General features: G+C 44.8%; 1 protein-coding gene across 1 annotated transcript in view; it reads right to left on the reverse strand.

The window, feature by feature from the left end:
* Window positions 1–3,924: 3,924 nt before the first annotated feature.
* GALNT10 (polypeptide N-acetylgalactosaminyltransferase 10) overlaps window positions 3,925–23,134 on the reverse strand; it is an 86,255-nt gene continuing 67,045 nt past the window's right edge. Inside the window, exons 8-12 of the mRNA XM_065643748.1 lie at window positions 15,742–15,849; window positions 13,628–13,849; window positions 12,830–12,946; window positions 10,021–10,170; window positions 3,925–9,251 (exon numbers count right to left, since the gene is read on the reverse strand). Of these exons, the coding sequence (XP_065499820.1) occupies window positions 9,084–9,251; window positions 10,021–10,170; window positions 12,830–12,946; window positions 13,628–13,849; window positions 15,742–15,849 (765 nt within the window). The 3' untranslated portion in view covers window positions 3,925–9,083. The remainder of the gene's footprint in view (window positions 9,252–10,020; window positions 10,171–12,829; window positions 12,947–13,627; window positions 13,850–15,741; window positions 15,850–23,134) is intronic.

Raw genomic sequence — 23,134 nt, forward strand, 5'->3', positions numbered from 1 at the left:
TTTTTTTTTCTTTTTCCTGATTACAAGGCAGGGATAGTGAAAAGATTGGACCTGGAGAAGTGTTTCCCAAAGCAATTCGACTGCAAGCTTTGCATTTCTTTCCTCTTCAGAAAAAAAAAAAAAAAAAAAAAAAGGCAAAATGAAGGCAGGGGAAGGGAAGAAAAAAAAAATTCCTACTGATCTGTATAGAAAAGAGATCACTTCTGGAAATGCTCTCACCTCTGAAATAGTGGACAGCATGTGCTATTGTCAAAGGCACCTTGGCAGCTGTAAATGGAAAAGTATTTCATCTTCCTGAATAAAAGACTTTTTGCACGAGCAGAAAAAAAGGTTCTATAGACTGAAATTACTTCAAAGTCCAAAATCCCGCATGTGGAATGATGTGCGTTAGCGCAAGACAAGCTGCACTGAACCATGCACACGAAATACCTTTGCAAGAGACTCCTCAAAGCCCTTGGTCACCAGCTGAGCTGCTCCACAGCAACACTGACACAAGCATCTTGCAGCCTGTTCTGCCTCCTCCCCGCAAGAAGACTGAGAAATGCTAAAATATGTATTTTCCAGGCAGTCCCTGCAATACCAAACAGGTCTCATAAATCTGGAGGGCAGTGACTTAATACTCATCCTCAACAGTTCTGCCTCTTGTCCCAGCTTTTATTGTTGGTGCACTCAGGCCGTTACTAATTCCTGTTTGTGCGTGTGACTCCTGGAGAACCACAGAGCACCCTCCTGGGGACACGGCTCCCAGGAGCCGGCCACTGCGTGGGAAGGTGGTGAAACAAATGACTTTACCTGCAGACCAACAAGTAAGTAGCTAGTGAAGAGCAAAGAGATTTTAAAAAGCAAGATGCTACTGCTTGTAAAAGCCCCTGGCCAAATTGTCTGGGATCTGCCTGCCTGAAGTAATAACCTCCTGGCAAAAAGCTTACAGATATTGCCTTTTTTTTGGGAAAGGGAGAACACCAGAAGGCTGACAGTGGTCTCAGAGATCCCCATAGCAAGCTTTCGACGTTTATCTTAACATTACAAATAAAAATTGAAGAGCAGGCTGAGGAAATCTTGCAGAAAGACTATCTTGACGTTTGGCAAGCTGAAAACACAGAGTGCAGGGACAGATGATAATAGCCACCAGCAAGCAGGTAAACATGAAGGGAACATGATCATAACAAGCGGGAAGCTGGGAGTGGCTGGAGAAACAGGCACCATCAGTGCCAGAACAGGTCGGTACTGACCGTCAGACTGTATTTCATCTTTGGCTGCAAACTCATCCTATGCAAATGGAAAGGTTTTGTTTTGCAATGCCCACTAAGAGGAAAAAACAAAACAACAAACAACAAACCTGCTTTTGTCACGGTCTGTTTGCTAATTCAGTGCTAAGCACCTCCAGCTCAGGCTAAAACAATGACACCTTTTTTTCAGGCTTTCAAAAAAATTAAAGTGCATGGAGGTGTTCATATAATTGCAGTTTCTTTCAGCATATTTATCCTCATGGGAAGCTTGAGATTTCACAGTCTGCTAGTCTGGAACTAGCTTGCTGTGAAATAAACTGCCTCATAGAGACATTCTTTATTAGGTATCTATCACTAACCTGATCTAATAATTCTTTGTGGGAGCTGCAATGAAGTGAGAAACAATGTTTCATAAACCCATCAGCATCCAGGCAGCTTTAGTGCCTTGGAAGCTGTAATAGCCTGCCCATCCGAGTCAGCCTTCTAATCAAATTAGGGGAACCTGCACAGGACTTTAAATCTTACCTGGAGCAGCACTACCCTCTAAAGGGAGGTCTGCAAGGCAGCTGTCATCTGGAACTTAACATTTTAATGGAGCCATTCAGGGTTCTTAGGACAGAAATGCTACTCTCCAAAAGGTCTGTGCTGCCAAAGGTGTCCTGGGAAGAAGCTATTTTTATTTAAATTTTTTTTTTATACCTCCAGTGAGAAATCTGACCATTTCCATTTTCCGTACCTGGGGGCCAATGGAGACTCTGCACTAGTGCCTTCCCCCAGACTCCCACTCTCCTCAGTATTTTTCTAGGGTTGCACATATTGAACATGCTAAAATGCTTCAACTGTCACAGCTTTTGGCACATCCTTCCCCTGGGAAATGTTCCTGTGACCAAAAATCGCTGCGCAGCCTTCCCTTAGGAGCATGCCTTGCAGTTGTCTGCTGCTCTCCCAAGAGCCTTTTCATTCCTTCACACATGCACATTTTCACACATTCTATTGTTTGTCTCCCCTCAGTTTGTTTCACTGTCTTTCACCCCACGGAGTTCAGTAAAAAGGAGTGGTGGGAAGGCCACAAAAGAAGTAGTGACAGCAGAAAGTGCTGAGGGTCCTAATGGGAACACGGGGTAGGGCTGTGCTCAATGCCTATAAACCTACCTTGTCTTAGGTTGAAAGACTTCCCGCACAAGAATCAGAATACAAAAAGGGCGGCAAGCTGTTAAAAACCCTCCCCTGAAAACCAAGGAGCAGGACAGATCTGCCAGTAGTTGCTCTCAAGGCAGACACGCAGAGAAAGGAAAGCGACAGCTTCACCCTGCCCTAAGCTGGGGAGCAGTTGTGTGATGCTGAGCTCCCCCAAACTGCGGGAAAAGGTATTTCAGACAAGACGCACGTACAGGGTGGCTCTAACATTTTATTCTCATGGCCTTGTATCTCAGCAGTAAACACATGAACTGCCTTTGAGAAAAGCTTTTTGTGTTGCTTTGAACCTGTGGCTGGTGACAGGGAGGGAAGTGCCCCGGTGTGGTGGCCTCTGCCCAGGTGTCGGCTCTTGGAGGCTCTCACCCGCAAGGCTCTGTTCTTGAGGACAGCAAGGTCCACACCCCAGGGACCGCAGAGGGTCACCATCCAGGCATGGCAGCATCGCCATGTTCGGTCAGGGGGACAAGAGTGCCCGAGGGTCCCACCCCAGCCCCTCCTCCAAAGTACTCACCACACAGCAGCCGACTACATGCAAACGCTCCTTCCTGGGGAAAGCTGCAGCTTGAGCACGAGATAGTCACTGCAGGAGATCCACAACGACACCAACCTGGGGAATTTTTACTTACTCAGTTGCCATTTAACACAAACTTCTAATCACTGATTTGGGTATTGAGTAAAAGAAAACACAGACTGAAATAAACACCTTTCCTCCTCCTTCCTTTGGTTAAATTTCATTCAAACGCCCGTCATTCCGAGTCTCACCTCCCCTTTGCCACGGTTCATACAGTTTCTCTCCATTCATTCAGCAAGGTGACGGATGGTGCAGGAGGTCAGGGTCAAGCGGGTCTGTCTTCAATTCTCCATACTGGGTTTTCTCTGCTCCTCTGTGCTTCTTAGTGTCCCCTGTTGACAAGGATCGTCCATGGCTGCAACCCTGCAGGGGTGTCCTACCTCAGCACAAGCCATCCACCATGGCCACGGGCCCCCCAGGATTGCATCCTTGGGCACGGAGTGCCTCCTTGCACGAACATGTCCCCCTTTGCACCTCCTCCAGCTTTGTCCACACCTCCTCCAGCTTTGTCCACATCTCTCTACATTTCTCCTTATGTACCTCCTCCCATCGTGGCCCCCAGGATTCTCTGCAGCCCCCACAGCCTGAACCTGCCACACAGGCCCAATATAACGCTGAGGCATGAGCTTGTCAGCTGCTTGTGCATGAACACGGTAAACCCTGCAATTTATACCCAATGCCTCTCACGAGCAGCTGAGAAAGATGTTTCCCAAGGGGCTGGAGGAGAGCTGTGCCTGACACAGCAGGAATCCTGTGCCGGGGAAAACACCAGACCAGGCAAACTAAGCTCATTCTCATAAGAAGTGGAGAGAAGGGAAATCAATCACTGGAGCAAAACAGGCAGGGACAGGCACAGGCACTTCTGCATACACAGTTTCAGAAAACACATTAAAAATTTATTTTAAATATATTATAAAAGGAAGTCCATTCAACTTTAAAAACACTAGGCATTCTATCAATGATTCCCAGTTTATGAAAGCTACTACATTAAAGTGCTACAAGTCCTTTACCACCCCCAGATATTAGGCTGTTGGTCCTAATATACACAGAAATAAATACACACTGATTCAAGAGGCACCATCCAGTTTTACAGATAAAATGCATGCAGTACAGGAACAGACAAACTTGGACCTTATCACCAAGATCCTGGAGAATGCATTTTGAAACCAATTCCCTTCTCCACCCTAGAGGCTAAAGCTATTTGTTATGGTTGTCATAAGGGCTAACATTTTAGTCTATTAGCCTGATCAGTTTTTATCTTGTTTGGTGTTGAAGTTCACATTTGCTCGTTTACTAATTGGGATTACTTTTTTCCTAAAGTTGAACTAGTAGATTTAAGACCACATAGATCCAGTGGCTTTATATAAAACTCCCAAATCCCTCACATCTGCTGGAATCATTGAAGCCTTTTGGGTCATACAGAAGCATCAAGAAAGCTCAAATGCAGCAAATAAAGGAGCATGCTCAGCTGGCAGAGGCAAAAACCAGACATATGATTTTTATTAGGATTTCCATAATCTATCATTGCCTACCTTCATACACAGACCTCCAAGTTAGAATGTGACACTACAAGGGAACAATCAAAGAAGGAGGTGAGTTTCAGTTACGCTTTAAGTTTATAACATGAATAAATCAATCTGACTGGTTAACAAGGAACATGAAATGAATTGAGAACTGTGCATTGAATGCTGATGGAAATTTCAGATCTCAGCTTTCCCATTCTCCACCCACTGCATCTCTCCTCTCCACTCAAACCAGGCAAGGATTTGCAGCTTTTTTAAAAATACGGACTTAACACTCATGAGGTCAGCAAATAAAGCCCTTGAAATCTTACACAGGCTGTGAAATTGCAGCACGCAGACTTGCCTTCCTCAAGATAGAATAATAGGCCACTGGTAGACTGGGAGCAGCATCCAGTGCTCCCGACTCCAAGTCCAGCTCCCCCTTTGCTATGTATCCTGTGAAAGATCTTTTAATCCTATGCCTCCAGACTCTGACATTAACCTACTCATCATTTTGGCAACAGTTTCCTAACTACTTAAGAAGCTTTTCATGCTAAATGACTGTTGAAATGGAAACCTAGGTTGCCGCTCGTCAGATAAGGACTGCTGGAGGCACCACCAGGCTCCTTTGTTGCAAGCAGGTGAGTAGGAACATGAAGAGCAGCAGCTGGAAGTGGACATGGGATGCAAGGTATGCTTGAATCCCTTGTCCTAGCAGAGCCAGACTGTTTCAGACATGACTTTACCAGGGCGCTTTTGACTGAAAGTGTGACAGGCTGACTGCCAGCAGCTGTCCTCTCCAGTCAAAACCATTCAAGTATCTGCCCAGATCTTGAAAGACCATGTAAAATAAAAGCTTCTCTTTTTACCTAGCAGTTACATGATTGCACAATATGACTTTTAGGAGATATCTCTGCTCTCCTCTCCTCAATACATCAAGCCGGTATGGCTGCTGTGATGATCCTACAGCAGCACCGTGTTCTGCAATGCTGGTTGCTGGTGGTGCCTGCTTGATTTTCCGTACATTGATGTCTCAGTGCAGCAGGGAGGAGGAAAGTTTGCTGACTGGAACTCTCCAGTAAAGCAAAGCCCTGTGCACAGACTATTGTAAAACAAACTGGGACTAAAGTTAAGCTGAAAAATCGGTTTCTTGCTACTTCTGTATGAGAAATTTGAGCACACTCTTTAGAAGTTTCCCAGTGATGGAAGGCATCGACTTTCTGCAAGACACTCCTGCTGCAGATTTTATATCCCTTTGGGGCTATTTGTGATTTCCGATTTGGATACTTAGAAAACAAAACGCAGGATCTTGCATGCCAGTGAAAGGCACGAGCCTTCACCATGAGGTGAAACATGCAACAGCAAACAGAGACATTCTCTGATCCAGCTTTTCTTGCTACAGAGGACCAGGAGGAACCTGCCAGCCTTTGAACCTTCCTATCAGGAGTGACACACCCTCCCAGAGTCATTAATACTATTGATTTAACACAGGAAACCCAGGAGCTTCTGAATTAGCTGTTCACACTAATTTTGCACTTAGAAGTCAGACATTCTAAGAAACACACACAAACACTGCACAAGTCAAGCTTCCTCTCAAATCCTTATCTCCCAACCCCTTCCCCTCTTCTCTCTTGTCCAGCAAGGCACTAGGAAATGGTTCAAGTTTAAGCATTTGCTGTACATTTACATTTTAAAAGGCACATCTTTATTTTAACGATGCCGTATTCCCCTGTCAGTAAGGCTCATCGTTCTTCTGTTGTGGTGTGGAAAATAAAGTTAATTTCCCAGGCATGAAAAAGAGACACATTGCGCAGGTGAGAGCCCCAAACCTATTACTCTGTTTGTAGGCCTTAGAGATTAGCACCAGTATAAATCAACAACAGCTTCACGAGCAAATCAAAGTATTATTTTGCCACGTAACACACATCCAGGGATCCCCGTGTTGTCTGGGATTCTGATACTTAAAAGCAGCAGAATTGATGCAGCCATGAAGAGAGGGGTTGTTTGAATATTTTTTGGGGAAAAATATGAAAACATTTATTTTGCATTAGATAATCACTGGTATTTAATCTCCAGTCTTGACTTGCATGCAGATGTGAAGAGTTGCTTATGTATTCATGCTTTAGCAATTTTGCTTACAAATAACCAAAAGTAATTGGAATAATTAACCAAATTGCGCAGCAAAGGCTCAATTAAAGATGTAGATGATGAAATACAGCTTCTATTTCTCAATCAGTGGATGGTTGGCTATATTAAGTCTTCTCATTAGTCAGCAAAGCCTCTAGGGTATTGAAAAGCATAATTGATGCAAATAAATTAATAGCTCAAGGCCCAGTGAGCCAGTCAGAAGTGTACAGAATTTGTGGGGCACTTATCATACTCAGATCCCAGACCTTCAGAAAACAGATCAGATCAACCATACTGAGAAGGACCCAGTAAGACCACTCACACTAAAGCTCCAGCTTCCATGTACTGGTGGTCGGTTGTCAAACAGGAATCGCCTCAACCATTACCTATCTTTTGGTACAAACTGCTAAGAGTCGTCCATTCTCTCCAAATTAAGATCACTAAGTGGTAAAAGACCTGTTCATTACTGCAGTTCTCTCTGAAGCAAGCGTCCAGCAAGCCGAGCAGCGAGGGCTCTCTTCACGAGGTGAGCTCAAGTACAAAGCAAGCCATGCATTTTAGAAACAGAAGTTAATCCTCTCATTAGAAAACTAAGACGCACAAAGTTGCAAGCTGCAAGCAGAACAACCTACAGTCCATTTATGTCGTTTGCTGATTGTGTCCCAATTGTAAAAAACTAGCACTGTTCATGGACAAACAGCTTCTTGTTCCACAGGTATTAAAACATTCATAAAGGCATCTGGTCAGGCCATCAAGCAATCCACCATCAGCACTACTAGGATAATGAGAGTGTTAATAACTTAAGGAAAGCAACAGCCAGACACAAAACACTGGAAAGTGGCTCTGCCTCCCATAGGAATGAAAAGAGATCCTAGTGACAGACACTCCTGCAACAGTCCTGCACGGGCAGTTGGACAAACTGCAGAACTGGGCAATTACCAAAAAAAGACCAGTTTTATTGATTTACGCAGATCTTTGCAAATGTTTAACTGCACCGTCATTCACAGCTTTTACTAAAAAATGCCACTGCTGCCTTCAGCTTAAGACTAAGTCAGTTGAACTAGTAAATCTGTTTTTGCAACAACTTCATTTTAAACCAGTGTGAGTTTTTTTTTAAACACTCGCTCAGACTTGAAACCAAGGGTCCTCCATTCATTCTTTAGTGGCAGTACTTTTCTCCAGAGACAATTCTGGTTCAGTGTCTGGCAGATCCTGCAGCCAAACCAGAAGGGTAATACCTTGGCATTGCAAACTGACTGCACAAGGGACAGGGCACCAGTGAAATGGGCCCATCAATCCCACATCTGTGCTTAAGCAGACAGATTTCCAGTCACAGTAAACTGCACAGTGCTGTGGATGTTGGGAAAAAGAGAGATTAACAGCACATTCCCACAAGCCTAGAACACTACTGACCACAGGACTCGTGACTGCAACAAACTACAGACTGATGGACTAATAAGTAAAGACCAATGGCTAATCTCAACCCTGACTTAATTATCCTGAATTAATCTGCTCACACCAACTGTAAACTAAGTTATCCTTTAAACCTCTAAAGGAAAAAATGGAAGTTGCCTTCATGTAGTAGATTTAACTCTGAGAAACCCTAGAGGTGTCCGTGCTAAAAAGATTCTGAATAAGAGGCCAATTTAGAACCTGATATCCAAAGGCTCTCAGCAAAAATCTTCACCTGTGAGAGCCATGCTTAGTTAAAAACCCTCTGCTCACCTTTCACCTTGAAGAGTCAACAGTGAGCAACAAACTGACTGTAAAGTGAAGGGATCAGAAACTCAGATTTCTCATCACTAACAACTACAGTGATATTCCCAACACTTGGCTGCACTTCCACTAGAGCTCGTTCCTTTATCAGAGCTACGATTTGGAAAGTAATAATATTCAATCTGTTTGAAATACATTTTGGTTTAGGGCAAAAAAAAAATCCACTTCATTTTACATTTTGATGGCCTTTTTTTTTTTGATCAAAGGACTAAATCTCGTGTTCAAGATTTTACTTGTGTGGACTTTAGAAGATAAAGCACCTATGTGGGAACACTTCAGTGGGTGGTATAGCAGCTACAGAAAGTCCTGGAGACTCCTGGATAAGAAAATCATTTAACATCAGACCCAGGTGGGAAACACAACAGTTAAAAAACCCCAAAAAACAAAAACCCAAAACCAGCAAAAAGCAGTTTGAATCACATTCAGACTCCTCTAAAAACAGAGTTTCTGTTCCAGTCTCAGCACAGAAGTGGCTCTGGCAAAGCCTTTAAAATTCCACCATCCTCAGAAGAGAAGGATGCAGCATCTTCACAATAAAGACTGGCCTGCTAGTTAACCTTCTCCTGAGATTCTCCCTTTTACCTTCATTAACTGTTTAAAAAAAAGTATTCTTAAAAAATTTTTTCGTAACCCTCCCCAGTAAAAACTATAATTGTAAAATATATATGTTTTCTCAGTCTTTTAAAGATCAAGGTTTCTGTTAAATTTTTCCAAGACGGTTGAGTTTGTATGTTCAAATATCCACTGCTGTGTTGGAGATGAAGGATTGCAGCTATTCATAAAGATCTTTCGGTCACTCTCACTGCAGTCCATACAGCTGCTGCTTACTGGATGGAAGAGGGTCTTGTCCTGGAGAAGAGAAATTTGACGTGAGGTTGCTAAGCAGAGAAGCAAAGCTGTTCTAAAACCAACAGAAAGAAGTCTTAAAAAACAAGGCAAGCGGTTTTGTCACTGGGATGTATGTGAAGAAGTTGTTCCACAATTCACTGGTTGGCAAGTGGCAGGGTCCATTCCCACCCCTTGCAACAGAACCCAGCCCGATCTTCCCGTCTGCATGGGGAAGCTGGAAAGCTACATCTAAAGCCAGGTTCTCCCGCCACCAAGCTCTCATCCCACTGCAGTCGCTCCACAGCACCTGCATGCAGATTGCAGGCACTTGGACAGGACATTTAGTCAAGAATTTACTTTCCGTTGCCCACAGAAGGATTGCTTAGGAGGAGGATGAATAAATCCTTATCTACTTTTGGCGTAACTTCTAGTGCTTAGAACAAACCAATAGATGCACCGCACCTTTCTGCAAACAGGTTTTGCAAGTGTGTTGCATCACCTCAGTGCCAGCTGCAAACAGAGCCGCAAGGACAGTGTCCTTCTGCTTAGCAAGCCCTGGAGAAGCAGTCATCACCATTTCTAACCAGTGGAAGAGGGGAGTCACCTCTTTCTAATCGAGAGTAATTAACAGCACAATGACAACAGGCTGCCTGCGGATTCTCTTAGCACCCCTACATGAACAGAGGAATAAAACGTGAGTGGTGACATCTTAAGGAAACTTGAATGCCTACAGGCAATCTGGCACCTTGAACAAGCATACGCACATGCGTGCGCACACACGCAGACTCACTTTTCGGTATCTCCAGAGCTGGTTCCCCTTCATTCCGTGACAGTCATAGAGGGTCACAGGACTGCTGTGGGAAATGGCATCAAAGCAAAACTTCTTGGTATGCTGAGGGTCCCCAGGACGGATGTCTTCTCTCCAGCTGAACGTGAACACCTGCCGGGACAAACAGGACCCTCAGGATGGCTGGCACTGCGCATGCTGCTTCCACCAGCACAACAACCTTCCCTTCTTAGCCCACAGGGTGGGGATGGCTTCAGGGAAATGATATCTTCTAGAGAAAAACCTCTGGGGACAGTGACTGCTGACCAGGGGAGCCTGTACCAGCCACTCCATGGACTGCCACACCACTGAATGAGAGTGTGCTGCTGCAAACAGCTGTGCTGGTTATCTCAGGTACTGATAGCAGCTGTGAATGTCTCTGCAATGCAGACACACATCACGGATTAAGTGAGCAGCTGACCAATTACAGCACTCCACAGGTAGCAAAAAAGGCAGAGTGCTACAGGAGCTCCGAGTTAACGCCAGCAGTAACCACGCAGGTCTGCCTGCAGCTGCCTTGGGAAGAGTCTGTCCTACACCTCTGGGACAGGAGCCCACAGCTCCCCACTCCACTCACAAGAGTGTCAGGAGGACAAACATGGGGGAAATGCTTCCTGGAGCTCCCTCCTACTGACCCTGCAGTGATTCCTCAGCACTTTCAGGTGAAGGGAAGGATACTACAAAAAAGAACAGAAAGGATTTTAGCTCCAGTAACCAGGCACAACCTATGCCTGACAACGCTGTGGCCTTGATGAAAGCTGCCTGTCCCAGTTTTGGCTGGGTTAGAGTTAATTTTCTTCCTAGTAGCTGGTAGAGTGCTGTGTTTTGGATCTAGAATGAAAATAATGTTGATAACACACTGATGTTTTAGTTATTGCTAAGTAGTAGTGAAGGACTTTGCAGCTCCTCACACGGCCCTGCCATTGGGAAGGCCAGGAGTGCACAAAAAGCTGTGAGCAGCCACAGCCGGGACAGCAGACCCAAACTGGCCAAAGGGATACTCCGTATCACATCATGTCATGCTCAGTATATATTTTGGGGGAAGAAGGAGGAACGGAGGGACATTCAGAGTGATGGTGTTTGTCCTCCAAAGCAGCCTCTATGTGTGAAGGAGCCCGGCTGTCCTGGGGATGGCTGAACACCTGCCTGCCCCTGGGAAGTGGTGAATGAATCCCTTGTTTTGCTTTGCTTGCGCACACAGCTTTTGCTTTACCTGTTGAACTGTCTTTATCTCAGCCCACAAGTTTTCTCACTTTTCCTGTTCTGATTCCCCCATCCCACGGGGAGGGAGCAATCGGCTGCAAGGTGCTTAGGTGCCGGTTGGGTTAAACCACAACGCCACCAGATGTGAGCCTGGAAATCCTGAGCCACCGGGTTGGACTACTGTAGAAAAGTTGGAGGAACTACCACCACAGGCATGCTCTGCTCCTTGCCCTGCCCTCTTGGCGTTTGGTTTTTGCCACAGCTTGAGACAGTCGCGTGGTCCAGCTGCATCGTCAGCCTGATGATCAGAGCTTGGCTGATGTTTTAAGCACCACAGGACCGAACCTTGCAAAACACAAACTGGTTTAAAGGCAGGCACTTGGGTTAAGCTCTTGCTTTCTGCTTTGACAAGAACAGCTTCTCTGGCAAGGTTGCAAGTGTCCTCTGTGACCAGCACTAGCCAGCGTGGTTCTGCAGGGCTACAGCCAGCACGCGTCCCTCTCAGTCCCAAAGGGAAGGGCTATTCTGGGGACTCCTTTTGGAGCCAGGGGGAGGAATGGTCCTCTCTCCAGAGATCTCTCATGGGACAGTAAGGAAGACCAGTAATGAGCAGGGTGCTACTATTTGAAGTAGCGTGGCCAAAAACTTTCGCACAAAGCAGCTACTTTGTTCCTGTCTCTCTTTTAAACCTCTCTTGTGAGAGAAATTACTGCAATCGCTTAGGCTCAATACTACACAGAAGTTCAAAACGCATTCTCCTCCTAAACATAAGCCAACACTAATTGTTCAAGATCCTCCTGATGCAACAAAGGCTTAGTTTTGGACTGCACCTGAGTAAATTGGTTTTGTTTCTAGTTTTCATGCATCAAAATTGATATGCAACAGCCTTCTGTCTCCTACTACTGAAGCCATTACCCTGAAGAGTTATGCATGGCTCTGTAATAGAGGCATTGTTTTCTTGATCTTTTCTCAGCTCAGCTGCTACAGTTTAGACAAACTAATATTTCCCTCCCTTCTGTTACAATAAAGCTGTCGTTTCTGGCACCTTATATGTTGAGAAGGTGAATTTATAGCCTGGCCGGTTTCATCTCTCTCCAGCAATAGTTGGGTGTTTATAATGCATTTGCCTCCTGTCAGAGGGATGATAGTAAGCTGTTATTGAATGCTCCTGCAGGTTCATTAATATGCATGATGCTCCTCCATCACTTCTTTCAGCACAACCTTTGAAGTTAATATTCACTTTGTTACATATTACAGCTGCCTTGTTACTGGTTTCTTTTATTATTTTGGCACATTGTTTTCTTCTGCTTTCTTTTGCTGCTCTAAGAACTTCAAAGCGGAGGTAAAAGCTCAGCACAAAGTCTGCCAGGCTCCAGACCTCGCTACGAGCACAAGCCACATCCTGCTAAAAGCCCATCAATTATAATTAGCACGCGAGCCTTGGGGTGCACAGCACCCTCTGTTCACCTGACAGAGTTGTGCAGCGGCCTTCCTTCTCAAACAGCTGTGCTTATAACTTCTCCCTCTGCGGATTTGTTCAGGAGCCAATGATTTACTGGGGGACAGTTACCTGCACGTTGTTCCATGCTGCCTCTCCTCTGTCCTTCACACAGTTTTCCAGCCTCAGCGGGGATCCCAGGGCCCCATGCTTCGTATCCACACACAGTCCAGTTCCTACATTGCGTATCTGAAATAGTAAATTAGTCGCTGAATCTCCTATTCTTAGCAAGTGACAGAAAAGAAGGCTTAAACTGCCTCAAGTACTGGCACTGTTCGTTTGAAGACAATTTTAAGATGCCTCACTAAACTATGCATCTGAGCTGGCAGACAACAGCCAGGAGAGAGCATGGGAACTCCAAATGGGACCCAATCGCCAGCTGTACAACAACCTCCAGGACACAGAAAAACCCATTAGCTACAGGACCGCAGAGCCCACTATGTTGTTGTGTGTCACAATCCACGGCTTTGCCCCTGGGGCAATTCTTCTCCCAGAACACTGCTGACGTCCAAAACCAGGGATGGTTTTCCTGGCTTTCATGTGGAAAAGCTAAGGAGCAGAGTAGCTCACCACAGTTGTGTAGCCCTTTGGAAAGACAAGATTTCTACTACTGCTCAGCTGCCACCTCTCCCTAGTCCTCCCTGCTGGCATGTTCTGCCTTCTACTAAATTCGCAACGTCTGCTGAGTGGCCACCTTTCATCAGGCCAATATAATGGTAGAGGTGTTCTGAAACATATCAAACGCGATCTTTAAACTCTGGTTTCCCACCTTACTCACAGCAAATCAGTTCTGGAGCACATGGCTCAGGCAACTTCAATAAACTAAACCGCAGCCTGTTTGCCCACTGCAGATTTCGAGCACAAACTTGCCTCTCCCCAGGCAGCTGCCGGAGGCTCCACTGGTGGGTAAAACTTTGGCAAGTCCCAGGCGACCTCGTTCATGAACCACTTGAAGCTCTTGCAGTTGAGGTTGTTGCGAAGTTCCTTCTGAGCCGCGACATCCCCTGCAGAAAGATGCCGGTACTCTGGTCTGCGCTGGTAGATGTACTCTGCGTATTCGTCCATCCACACCTCGGCCACCCGCTTCAAGTTCTGCGTGGGTAACAGCCACATGTGACAATGAGGCAGAAAAAACACGTCAGAACACTCTGCACAAACTACTGACATCAGCATTCAGAACAGCTCTCATGTTTTTGCTCAGAAAGGATTTTCATTCACATCCACTCTTTCTCTCCAGCTTTAGGACAAAGATTATTTTTATTATTCTCCAGTTCCAAGGGACTTTTAGAAAGATATTTCCAGCTGAGGTCAAAACAGAATCCTGGCACTTGGCCATTATATCTAGTTCCTTGTGGCTAAGCAAAACAACATTAATCAAAAGTTGTTGTGTGGTTCCAACCTCCCTCCCTTTTTTTTTTTTTTTTCTGTAAAGAAGCTAGTCAGAAAATCATGCTGGTAAATACCACTGGACATTGAAAGGTCCCTGACAAAAAGCCGCTTTCTTAAATCCTTCTTATTGCATCTTTTATACCCATCTAGGAATTGGATCTGCAGTACTCCCTTCTGGAAAGCTTCAGTTTACAATATTCTTTCTTACCACTATTCTCCTGTTTTCTTGGGTAAAAAAAGCTGTTCAAAAGAAACTCTCAGATACCACAGCAATACAGAACTTTCAGGTGATGACCCTTCAGAATAGAAGCAAAGGGTTTCCTTCATGGCAGCAGTATATTTCACCTATCACTGTAAAGCTTAATCCACTGTACAATTCCGAGACAGCAAAGAACAGCCCGCTCTGGAGATACCCGCCCCACTGCCTGTCACAACGCACCCCAGAGACCATCGGACCTTGGACTGTTCTCTGGCAACTTCAGGTACCTTCTTGGTGTCGCACAGTAACGCATCACGTGCAGTCACCGCTGCAGTGACTCAACAGCACAGCCCACCTCGCACAGAGGTGGTCAGTCCAGCAGGGGTCATTTACTACCAAAAAAATGACGATGTTAAGAATGAGCAGGGTGCTGACCCTGCCCCAAATGCAGTTGGCGCACAACGAGAGCAGGTGTTCATCTCAAGGTGCTGCACTATCTTAGATGCCAAGTAACAGCCTTCCCTACACCTGTTCACCATCTCCTTCCAGCACTGTGGGAGTGCGTGAGAGCCAAATACCGAATCACAAGAAATAAAGCTCCTTCCTGAAGCGACGGCGTAGACAGGAGAGCACTCCATCGCTCTGACAGGTCATTGTTTGGCTGAGTAATAAATCCAAATCTATGACTAGGGTGATGCTACTGAACTGGGAAACATCTTAACACTGTGCAAACCATAAGACTGCAGAACAGCAGGGTACCTTTTTGTGTTTTGTTTTGGTTTTTTTCAGTTTTGCAGCCTTCCTACTCTTATGATTTTTTTTCTCCCACCAGAGGGCAATGCAATCCCTTCTCAATTTGGAAATTAACTGGAGAAAGCTAGTGCATGAAAGACAAAAGCTCTTTCCTCTTTCGGCTGCACTACATTGAGAAATAAGATGGCACAGAACATTACATTGTGGAAAATTACAGCTCGCTCATTCGGTGGTCTGCGATGCTTGAAGCTGAGAGGTCTTTCAATCACCAAAACACAATCACCATGCCAAAGCCTGCTGCTCTTGGAGAGTACAGCCATAAAATGACTGACATGTTGGACAAATAAAGCCATATCTTGTTTTTATTGGTGATTCCATACCCAGCGTCTGATCACAAAGCCCCTTCCCAGCACCTAGAATGGCCGATGTCTGGAGCACAGCAGCTGTTTGCACGAGTCTGCAGCTCCCCTGGGCTCTCTTCACTTTGTGCTACACATCCACCACTGCAAAACCGCTCGATGTGAGCACTGCACAAGTACAATTTATTGACTACAAAGCCTACATTTGCCTCCCATTGTGGGGTGAGAGGAGATGGTCACGTTGCAGTCAGACATCTGTCATGTGGAATGTCATTGCCACTTACTCTTGCCAGGCTGACTCCTGTTGGAACCTTGTATGGAACATATTTTCTGTAGATATGACCAACTCTAGAGCACGGGATGTCCTCCATGCGACCTCCACACATCCATACCTGTGGAACAGCAGACATACAGGTTCACTCTTGGTTATGTGGAGAAAAATGAAGAAGAAAAAAACAAAAAGAAAGACTTTCAGGTCATGAAAAAGCTTAAACCAGATCTTTTACTTTCAAGTACGCTCTCTCTGTAACACCCTCCCCTCCTAGCCTTAGTCTCAAATCCTGTAACTCCCCACTTCGAGCCATGCAGCAAGTCTTGATTTACCACCAGTGTTATCAAGTCCAATGGCTAAACAGTTCAATTTTGCCTTCTTTAGAGAACAGAACAGAAAAAAACCTATCCAAGCACCCAGAGAACAGCACACGACACATTTTAAATTGATATATGTTACTACAGCAATAGTAACCTCAATAGTTAAACTGGACTGCCATAAAAGACCTGGGTGTAGGTTGTGTAATATTGCTGTAAAAGGGAACCCATCTCTGTAGCACAGGTCATCTGTTACACAAAACACTCCAGGGAACTCAGGAGCCTGTTCAAGTGCCAGAAACCAGAAGAAACTGCTACTTTTCCCCCATGGTTATCACTGCTCTCATGTAGTTTCATTGCTGACATGCACTCATTGCTTTTGCAGCCTTACAACTTCGGTAGAAATCCCTGCCTGGTGAAAGCATAATTAGCTCTAAAAAAGCCCTCAGAAAGTCACTGGAACACACTGCTAGTTGAAGACAACTACCTTGAGCCTTGGCTCATGTCGAGATTAGGCCCAGACGTTTCTTTCCCCATCTGGGAAGATTTCACTTTGTGCCAACGCTCTGCCACAACTTTCTTTTATCCTTTATTTATAGCATGGATGTAATAGTTTTGTCCGAGTGAAACCAAAGGGAATGTTTTCCAAACCAGCCAATCTACTTCATTAGGTTTAAGAAATATATTCATATGTGCTTCCCAGAGATATCTAATCGATACTTAAAGAAGTATCCTTCAGCGTGCAAGACAAATGACTTTGAGTTCTCTAAGCCCGACACTGTCTTGCCCTTCATTCTGTCCCCAGATCTGACGTTACCGCCCCAAAGGCAGCAGCATTTAAGCAGCTCCGCTGGCACTGCTGGCTGCTGCAGTGTTCTTGATCTCTCCATTCCCTGTGGCTAATTTGAGCCACCGCAGTTCACTATACAATTAGCTTAGTCAACAGCTTCACACATAGCAGGCAATTCCATTAATATTCTACAGCGACAATATTAAATACTTAGCTCGGAAGAGAAATATTTGGCCAAGGCTGCTGCATAATTATTAGCTCTGACATGAAAGTCCTCTGGAGTTTCAGCTCTGTCTACTGGCCCTTACAATTACAGTCATTTGCTGACTGCGTATAACTTAATGGAGGTTAGTTGCTCTCAGTTAGAGGAATATTTTTCACAGGCAACTTCTACAGTTCAAGGTACTTAATTACATGTGGTTATGGCAAGAGAGACAAGAAGAAAGTTGACAAACACTCCTTCTACAGAATTTCATTCTTTTTGTCCCTGCTGTGTCTTGAGAGGCTGGTACAGAAGAGATGAAGATGAAAAAAGAAACTAGCACTCAGCTTCTGTGATATTTCTAGTGGAATTAGAAATGCTTCTTATTCCATAGCTGCTGTGCTTTTGCTGCAGAGGGCCCCAGAATGATTTCTCTGCTAGGAAATTAACAGGTAGGCTGAGAAAACAAGAATTTGGGGATGTTTTGTGTTTCTATGACACAAACGGTTTGCGTGAGGCTGTGAGAGCTGCAACAGATCTTGGAACTATAAAACTGCAGGAAGAGCTGAAGAAGCCAAGAGCTCAGTTGCAGGGGCACGCACGCTCCTCAACAACCCGAATTCTGACCCTGCAGCACGAAAGCCCCGTCTGTCCGCCAGCAGCTGCGTTTTAGTGCAACACGAGCCTGAATGAACACAGCAGGTTTTTGTTACCCTTGCTGCCCATCCATGGGATGCCCTGATGTCTAAGGAAAGGCTTTCAGTCAGGCCTCCGTGAACACGTCTCCTCTGAAAACACAACTTACCTAAATGACCCAAGAAACAAGGACAGTGCTGTCCTGGCACTGCGGAGCTTGCGAGGCGGCAAAGGGGACAGCACTGATCTCCCAAGCGCTGCATGGGGGGCTGTGGGAACCCAGACAGAACCGATGATACGTTGGGACAAGAGCTCCAAGCTGGTACAAGACTCCAGGGACAGCAGATGACGTTAAAGAAACTCATGTAATGATATGATAAGAACATGTAAAATCTAAGATCAGCTTTGCAGGCTCTATTCCTAATCATGCTTTAAAATATTTACTCCCAAATGATGCTGCAATTACCAGTGCTGCGTGGAAAGCTTCCTAATCCCTGCTAGCAGAGCTCAGTGACCCTTTCAAGGTACTTTGCCAACTCAGGGCCTTTTTAATGTTGTCTCATGCTGCAAGTGACAGTGTGGCACTTGCAGTACAAATCTAATTTTAAAAGCATGCTTTCCTTTCATTCATTGCTGCTTTGATTTATTTTATTAGTGAGCTGCTTTGTGTGGTGACAGAACTCATTACAACCTCCATAAAGACAATTACCAGTCCTTATCTATAAAACTGGAAGAAGGGGGAGAGGGAAAGAGCGTGACATGCATTGGTAAAACACTGCTAACAAAAGCTTTAGAAAGTTAAAGGTCAGGGGAATCACATCCAAGGATGTCTGTCAAGGAATAACTGCAAGTGAAGCAAACCCAGAATAGCTGCGTGCCAGCTAGCTGAGAGAACGCTTCCACTCAGTGAGCGGTATTTGGTTGGTTTTAAACAAGGGTACAGTTAACAGGCATGACATGCCAGAACTGCTAAAAATACAGCGCTGTCGAACAGCTGAACCGGTGCTGTTCCGTGGGGCAGCACCTCGTGCCTTCACATAACACCGGCTGTCACTTGCTGGGTTCTCCTCAGGCCTGGAGAGCCGCTTTCTTCTTGTTGTTGTTTTACGGAAGGGTGAGATGGTGTCTCATCTCCCTGACATGACAGTAAACATCAGAGCTTGAACCTGACGCGCTTAATTTCAATCAGCCATTTACTAGAACACCGTGAGAACAAGAATTAAAGCTGGTCAGGCAGGCAGTGCTTTATACAATGATCTAATCAGATCTCATTAGGAGAGAACGTGAAATTTCTCTTCTTCCTCAGGCACAATTTTACCAATCCACATTTTGAGCGAGGCACCTAGCAGCTGACAGATCTGCTAGAATCAAGAGAAAACTTGGCTGCACTGAAGTGATACCGCAGGACATTTTTGTAAGGCCATAATATCACCCTAATAATAAAACCATATACAAGGGAAGTAAAATAACAATGCTGGTGATATTACTTCCATCTTCTCAGTGGCCTGGAGACCTGTAACACCCTATTCATAAAGCAACTCCAGAGCCTTTGACTCAGCCGGTGCGCTATGAAAGCACAAGATAATACGTCACCTATTCTCTACATGGGAATGTTACGCTGATCCAATTCCCTTTCTGCTATTTCAGAAAACAATGTCACGTAAGAGAGCTGAACCTCTCCTCTCAAACACACAATACAATACCGCGGTTGGTGTCTGAACACAAATTATCTGGGTGTACAAGGTTTATGGTTTCCAAAGACTGCAACCTTATTGAGCCAATGCTTCCCAAGAGAGGAAAAAAAAAAAAACACCACACACCACACAAACCAACACAAAGGAAAGAGTCAAGCCTTGAAAAGAAAGCTGGTTCTGCAAGCCACAACAAAGATAAAGACCACGGGATGGAGCAACGGAGAGAAGCTGGCTGGTTGTCTGAGCACACACTGAAAGGTGGGAAGAAAAGGACACAGAGGGGAAGTCAAGGGGGTTCTCTGCATAACAAGGTGAGAGGAGAAGCAAGGACAACCAATAATTCAGGGAAATCATAATCCTCTGTATTGTAAGCATCAGCTGCTGTTGCAGCTGGGACTTACTGCTCTATCAAAGATTAAAGTAGCTCAAAAAGCGCTGGGATCTGTGTGTTTGCACAACACCTTCGCTCACACAACATACACCAGCACAGCCCCTCCTTGCTGTCTGGGGCACTTCAGAGTAATGATAGCACATCCCCCCAAAAAAATCACATTTCAGGCTCCACTTTCCTGCTGCTGCTTGGTGGGAGGCTACTCTAGAATCTGAACCAAGCACATAAGGGTGAACAGAAGCCAAAAATTCAAGTCAATGGGCTGAAACTGATCTCTGCATCACCAGATAGGAAAGGAGAAAGAAGCCACCCTGTACTGCAGCTGAGAGCCTGAGAATTAAACAGCATGTGCTGGCTTAAAAAAAACCCCACAAACCAACACAAAACAAAAAACACAAAAAAAGCAGCAGAATGCCCGGCCTGTTTCAGTGTGGACAAACGTGAGCCGCCGGAAAGTGGTGTGAGCATGTGCCTGGAATGAGCAGTGGAGGCTCCCAGTCCGCACTAACTTCAGTGAAATGCTGTCAGAAGCGAACCCTCGGCAGCTGCGTCCTAACTCAGCACCTGCCAGGAGGCCGGCGGCAAAACACGAATCAGAAACGCGCTGCTGACACAGGGCAAGGGAGATGCAGGCGTTAGATATGCGGAGAGATGCTACAGAGCATTTGGGTTTGTTGGAAAACACGCAACGTGCTTTCAGCTATGGAAATAGGGAGAAGCAATCCACGTCGATACTTTGGGAAAAGGATCTGGAAAAATGCAGCGATCTACGATCACCAGAATAAGTGCAGTGGATGTTTCCTATTGCTGAAGCAAGGAGTAAAGACCACAAGTACTACCCATCCCTTTTCCCCTCCTTACTTGTTCTTTTCAGGGCACCTGTCAATATGGCCCGTTTGCACCAAGCCCTTTGAATTTCATGAAGGTGTTACAATCTCTAAATTACAAGACGAACATTTCTAAAACTGAAATGATCTATCATCTAGTGAGAGACATTCCAGATTCTCATTCTTTGCTCTTGAAGTGCAATGCACAATTAAAAGATTGAGAACCACACCACTCAAGATCTGAGGTACAGAGTACACCTATATTTATGCCTGTACAAGTCAGAGACATAATTTTTCCTCTTCTGTTCCCCCATATCCAAAAAATCAGAGACTATATATTTATGGAAGAGAGGCGTTCAGTGAAGATTACGTAAGCCAAACAGAACAGAAGCCACAAAAATACTGGAAAATAGGCAACATGATTGCAAATAAAACTGAGTGTAGATAAGTGCTGTACAAAGTAGCATTTGCAGAAGGGAAGAGTTTAAATGCTTCATATATAATGCTCCAAATTAAATATATTAATCTCAAAGAAAATGAAGTGGTTATGTAGGCAGCAGAATGCCCGCATTTGTGGAGTATGCAGGAGCATTCAGAAAATCAGAGCTATTAAGTTGTGGTTAGAAAAGACGCATTGTCACTTTGGGTAAAGTATTAAGTTTCGTTCACATCGTTGCAGAAAGATACAAAAGACAGGAAAAACTGTAGAAAAGGAGAGGTATGGAAGTGGCTCCCCAAAAGCACAAAAACCAAACAGAGAAACTATGGCTGTAGTTAGGGGCAGCAGAATGGAATGGTAACAAGTGCCACACACAAATAGCTGCGCGTGCTTGTTCACCCTTTCTCCAAAACCCAAGAATGCACTCCGCGGTCAGCACCCCCACCGAGGGGGAGGAGAACGGTTCTTGCACCACGGTTCTTGCAGCACGTGGATCCGCAGCGCGGTTTGCCCGGCGCGTTCTGCAAACAGGGTTCATGAAGCAGCGAGGCTCACTTGAACAAGCGTAACGCCTGCAACTCAGACTCAAGACCGTAACCTTCCCGTTGCGTCAGATGACAACCTGAAATAGGAAGATCCCTGATCTGTAGAAGTCCTTAGTTACAGGCTGAGCTATTCTGGGTATACACAAGTAAGAAAAAGAAGCAGTATGTGGTTTCTGTTTCAATATGGAATGGATAGATTGACTCCTTAATTTCTAGACTAGAAATTTCTGGTTTAAGGGATTGAGAAGACCCAGAAACAGCAGTTTGGGTTAGAAAGTTTGTTTCTAATCTAAAGTTCACCTACATTTTTTTGTCCCTCCAGCATGCTATGTTTTCTAGTAATGTTTGGTGTACATCTTTTATACAAGGAGCAAGGCTATTAATAGAGTTCGATCTGTCCTCCAGCTAAATGTTTTCTGAGGTGCTAAACACCGATGGTTTCTCTGTTGGCTTGCCTTCCACCTGAAAGTTTCTTCACAGAAGGAAGCAGAGCCAGCTGACGACAGAAATACATACGATCTCAAAACAGAAAGGCAAGAGGCTCCTAAATAAACTTGTTTATTTCCAGTCTCTCAGCAACAGAGCCCTGGATTTTAAAATAAAGGCAAAAAAACTGTAAAGTACAGCCCATATGTGGCCAAAAAAAGAATATGCTTAAGGAAAAAAAAAAAAAAAAAAAAAAATCTACTCCTGGTGAGGCTTGAGAAGGCCGAATCTGATGGAATGGATCAAAAACCAGCAGCACAAAGAGCACCTGCACCCACAGCCCCCAGGCACAGGACGGGATCCCTTATCAAAGCCAGGCTGTACATTTGACACACTTAGAATCTGAATTCCTGTTAGATAATAAATAATGTGAAAACAGGTACCCCACATCTCGAACCAGAACTTTAAATTATTTGACAGTGCCCCTTTAACTACAAAAATCTCAGTTTGTTTCTAAAGGTAAAAACGCAGCTCTAAGCTCGCCAGGAAATGTCATAGCTTCATAAATTCTATGAACAAACCTTCTATTCTTGCAATTCCAGCAGAATTATTAAATCTATCAGCCACAGATGAATGTATCAATTTATCTTAATTTCTGAAAATACACTGAGCCTCTTTCAGTTAAAACTTCATTTTTCTGTTGCACAATGAAAGAAAAAAGGGGTCTTTGCAGAGATTAATTAAAGCAAATTTATCCCTCCATAAATTACCATCTCTGGACTGAAATAAACCACAGTGTGTTTCAGAGAGGATAAGCAAACAGCTGAATGCAGTCATCTTATTTCCTGCAGATCAAGCAGTGCGACTGTCTGCTGTGGCATTAGAGACAAAGGGCTTGCCCAGCCGCTGTCGTTGCTCTCGGAAGCCAGCGTTTTCCAAAAGGGCCACGGAAAAGAGGCTGAATACTGCCCCTGCCCCTCCTGCACAGAACGACGTTGTTACACCATTTCATTACATGCAATACAAAAATAAATGGCTCTAACCACAATGGCATCTCCAAAGAGGGTGACCCCCCTGCCCCTTCCTGCCACCATTACAGAGGATAAGGGACCTCCAATGTGACTTTATTAGCTTTGGTT

Source organism: Caloenas nicobarica, chromosome 13 (genome assembly GCF_036013445.1).
Source record: "Caloenas nicobarica isolate bCalNic1 chromosome 13, bCalNic1.hap1, whole genome shotgun sequence".
NCBI classification, from domain to species: domain Eukaryota; kingdom Metazoa; phylum Chordata; class Aves; order Columbiformes; family Columbidae; genus Caloenas; species Caloenas nicobarica.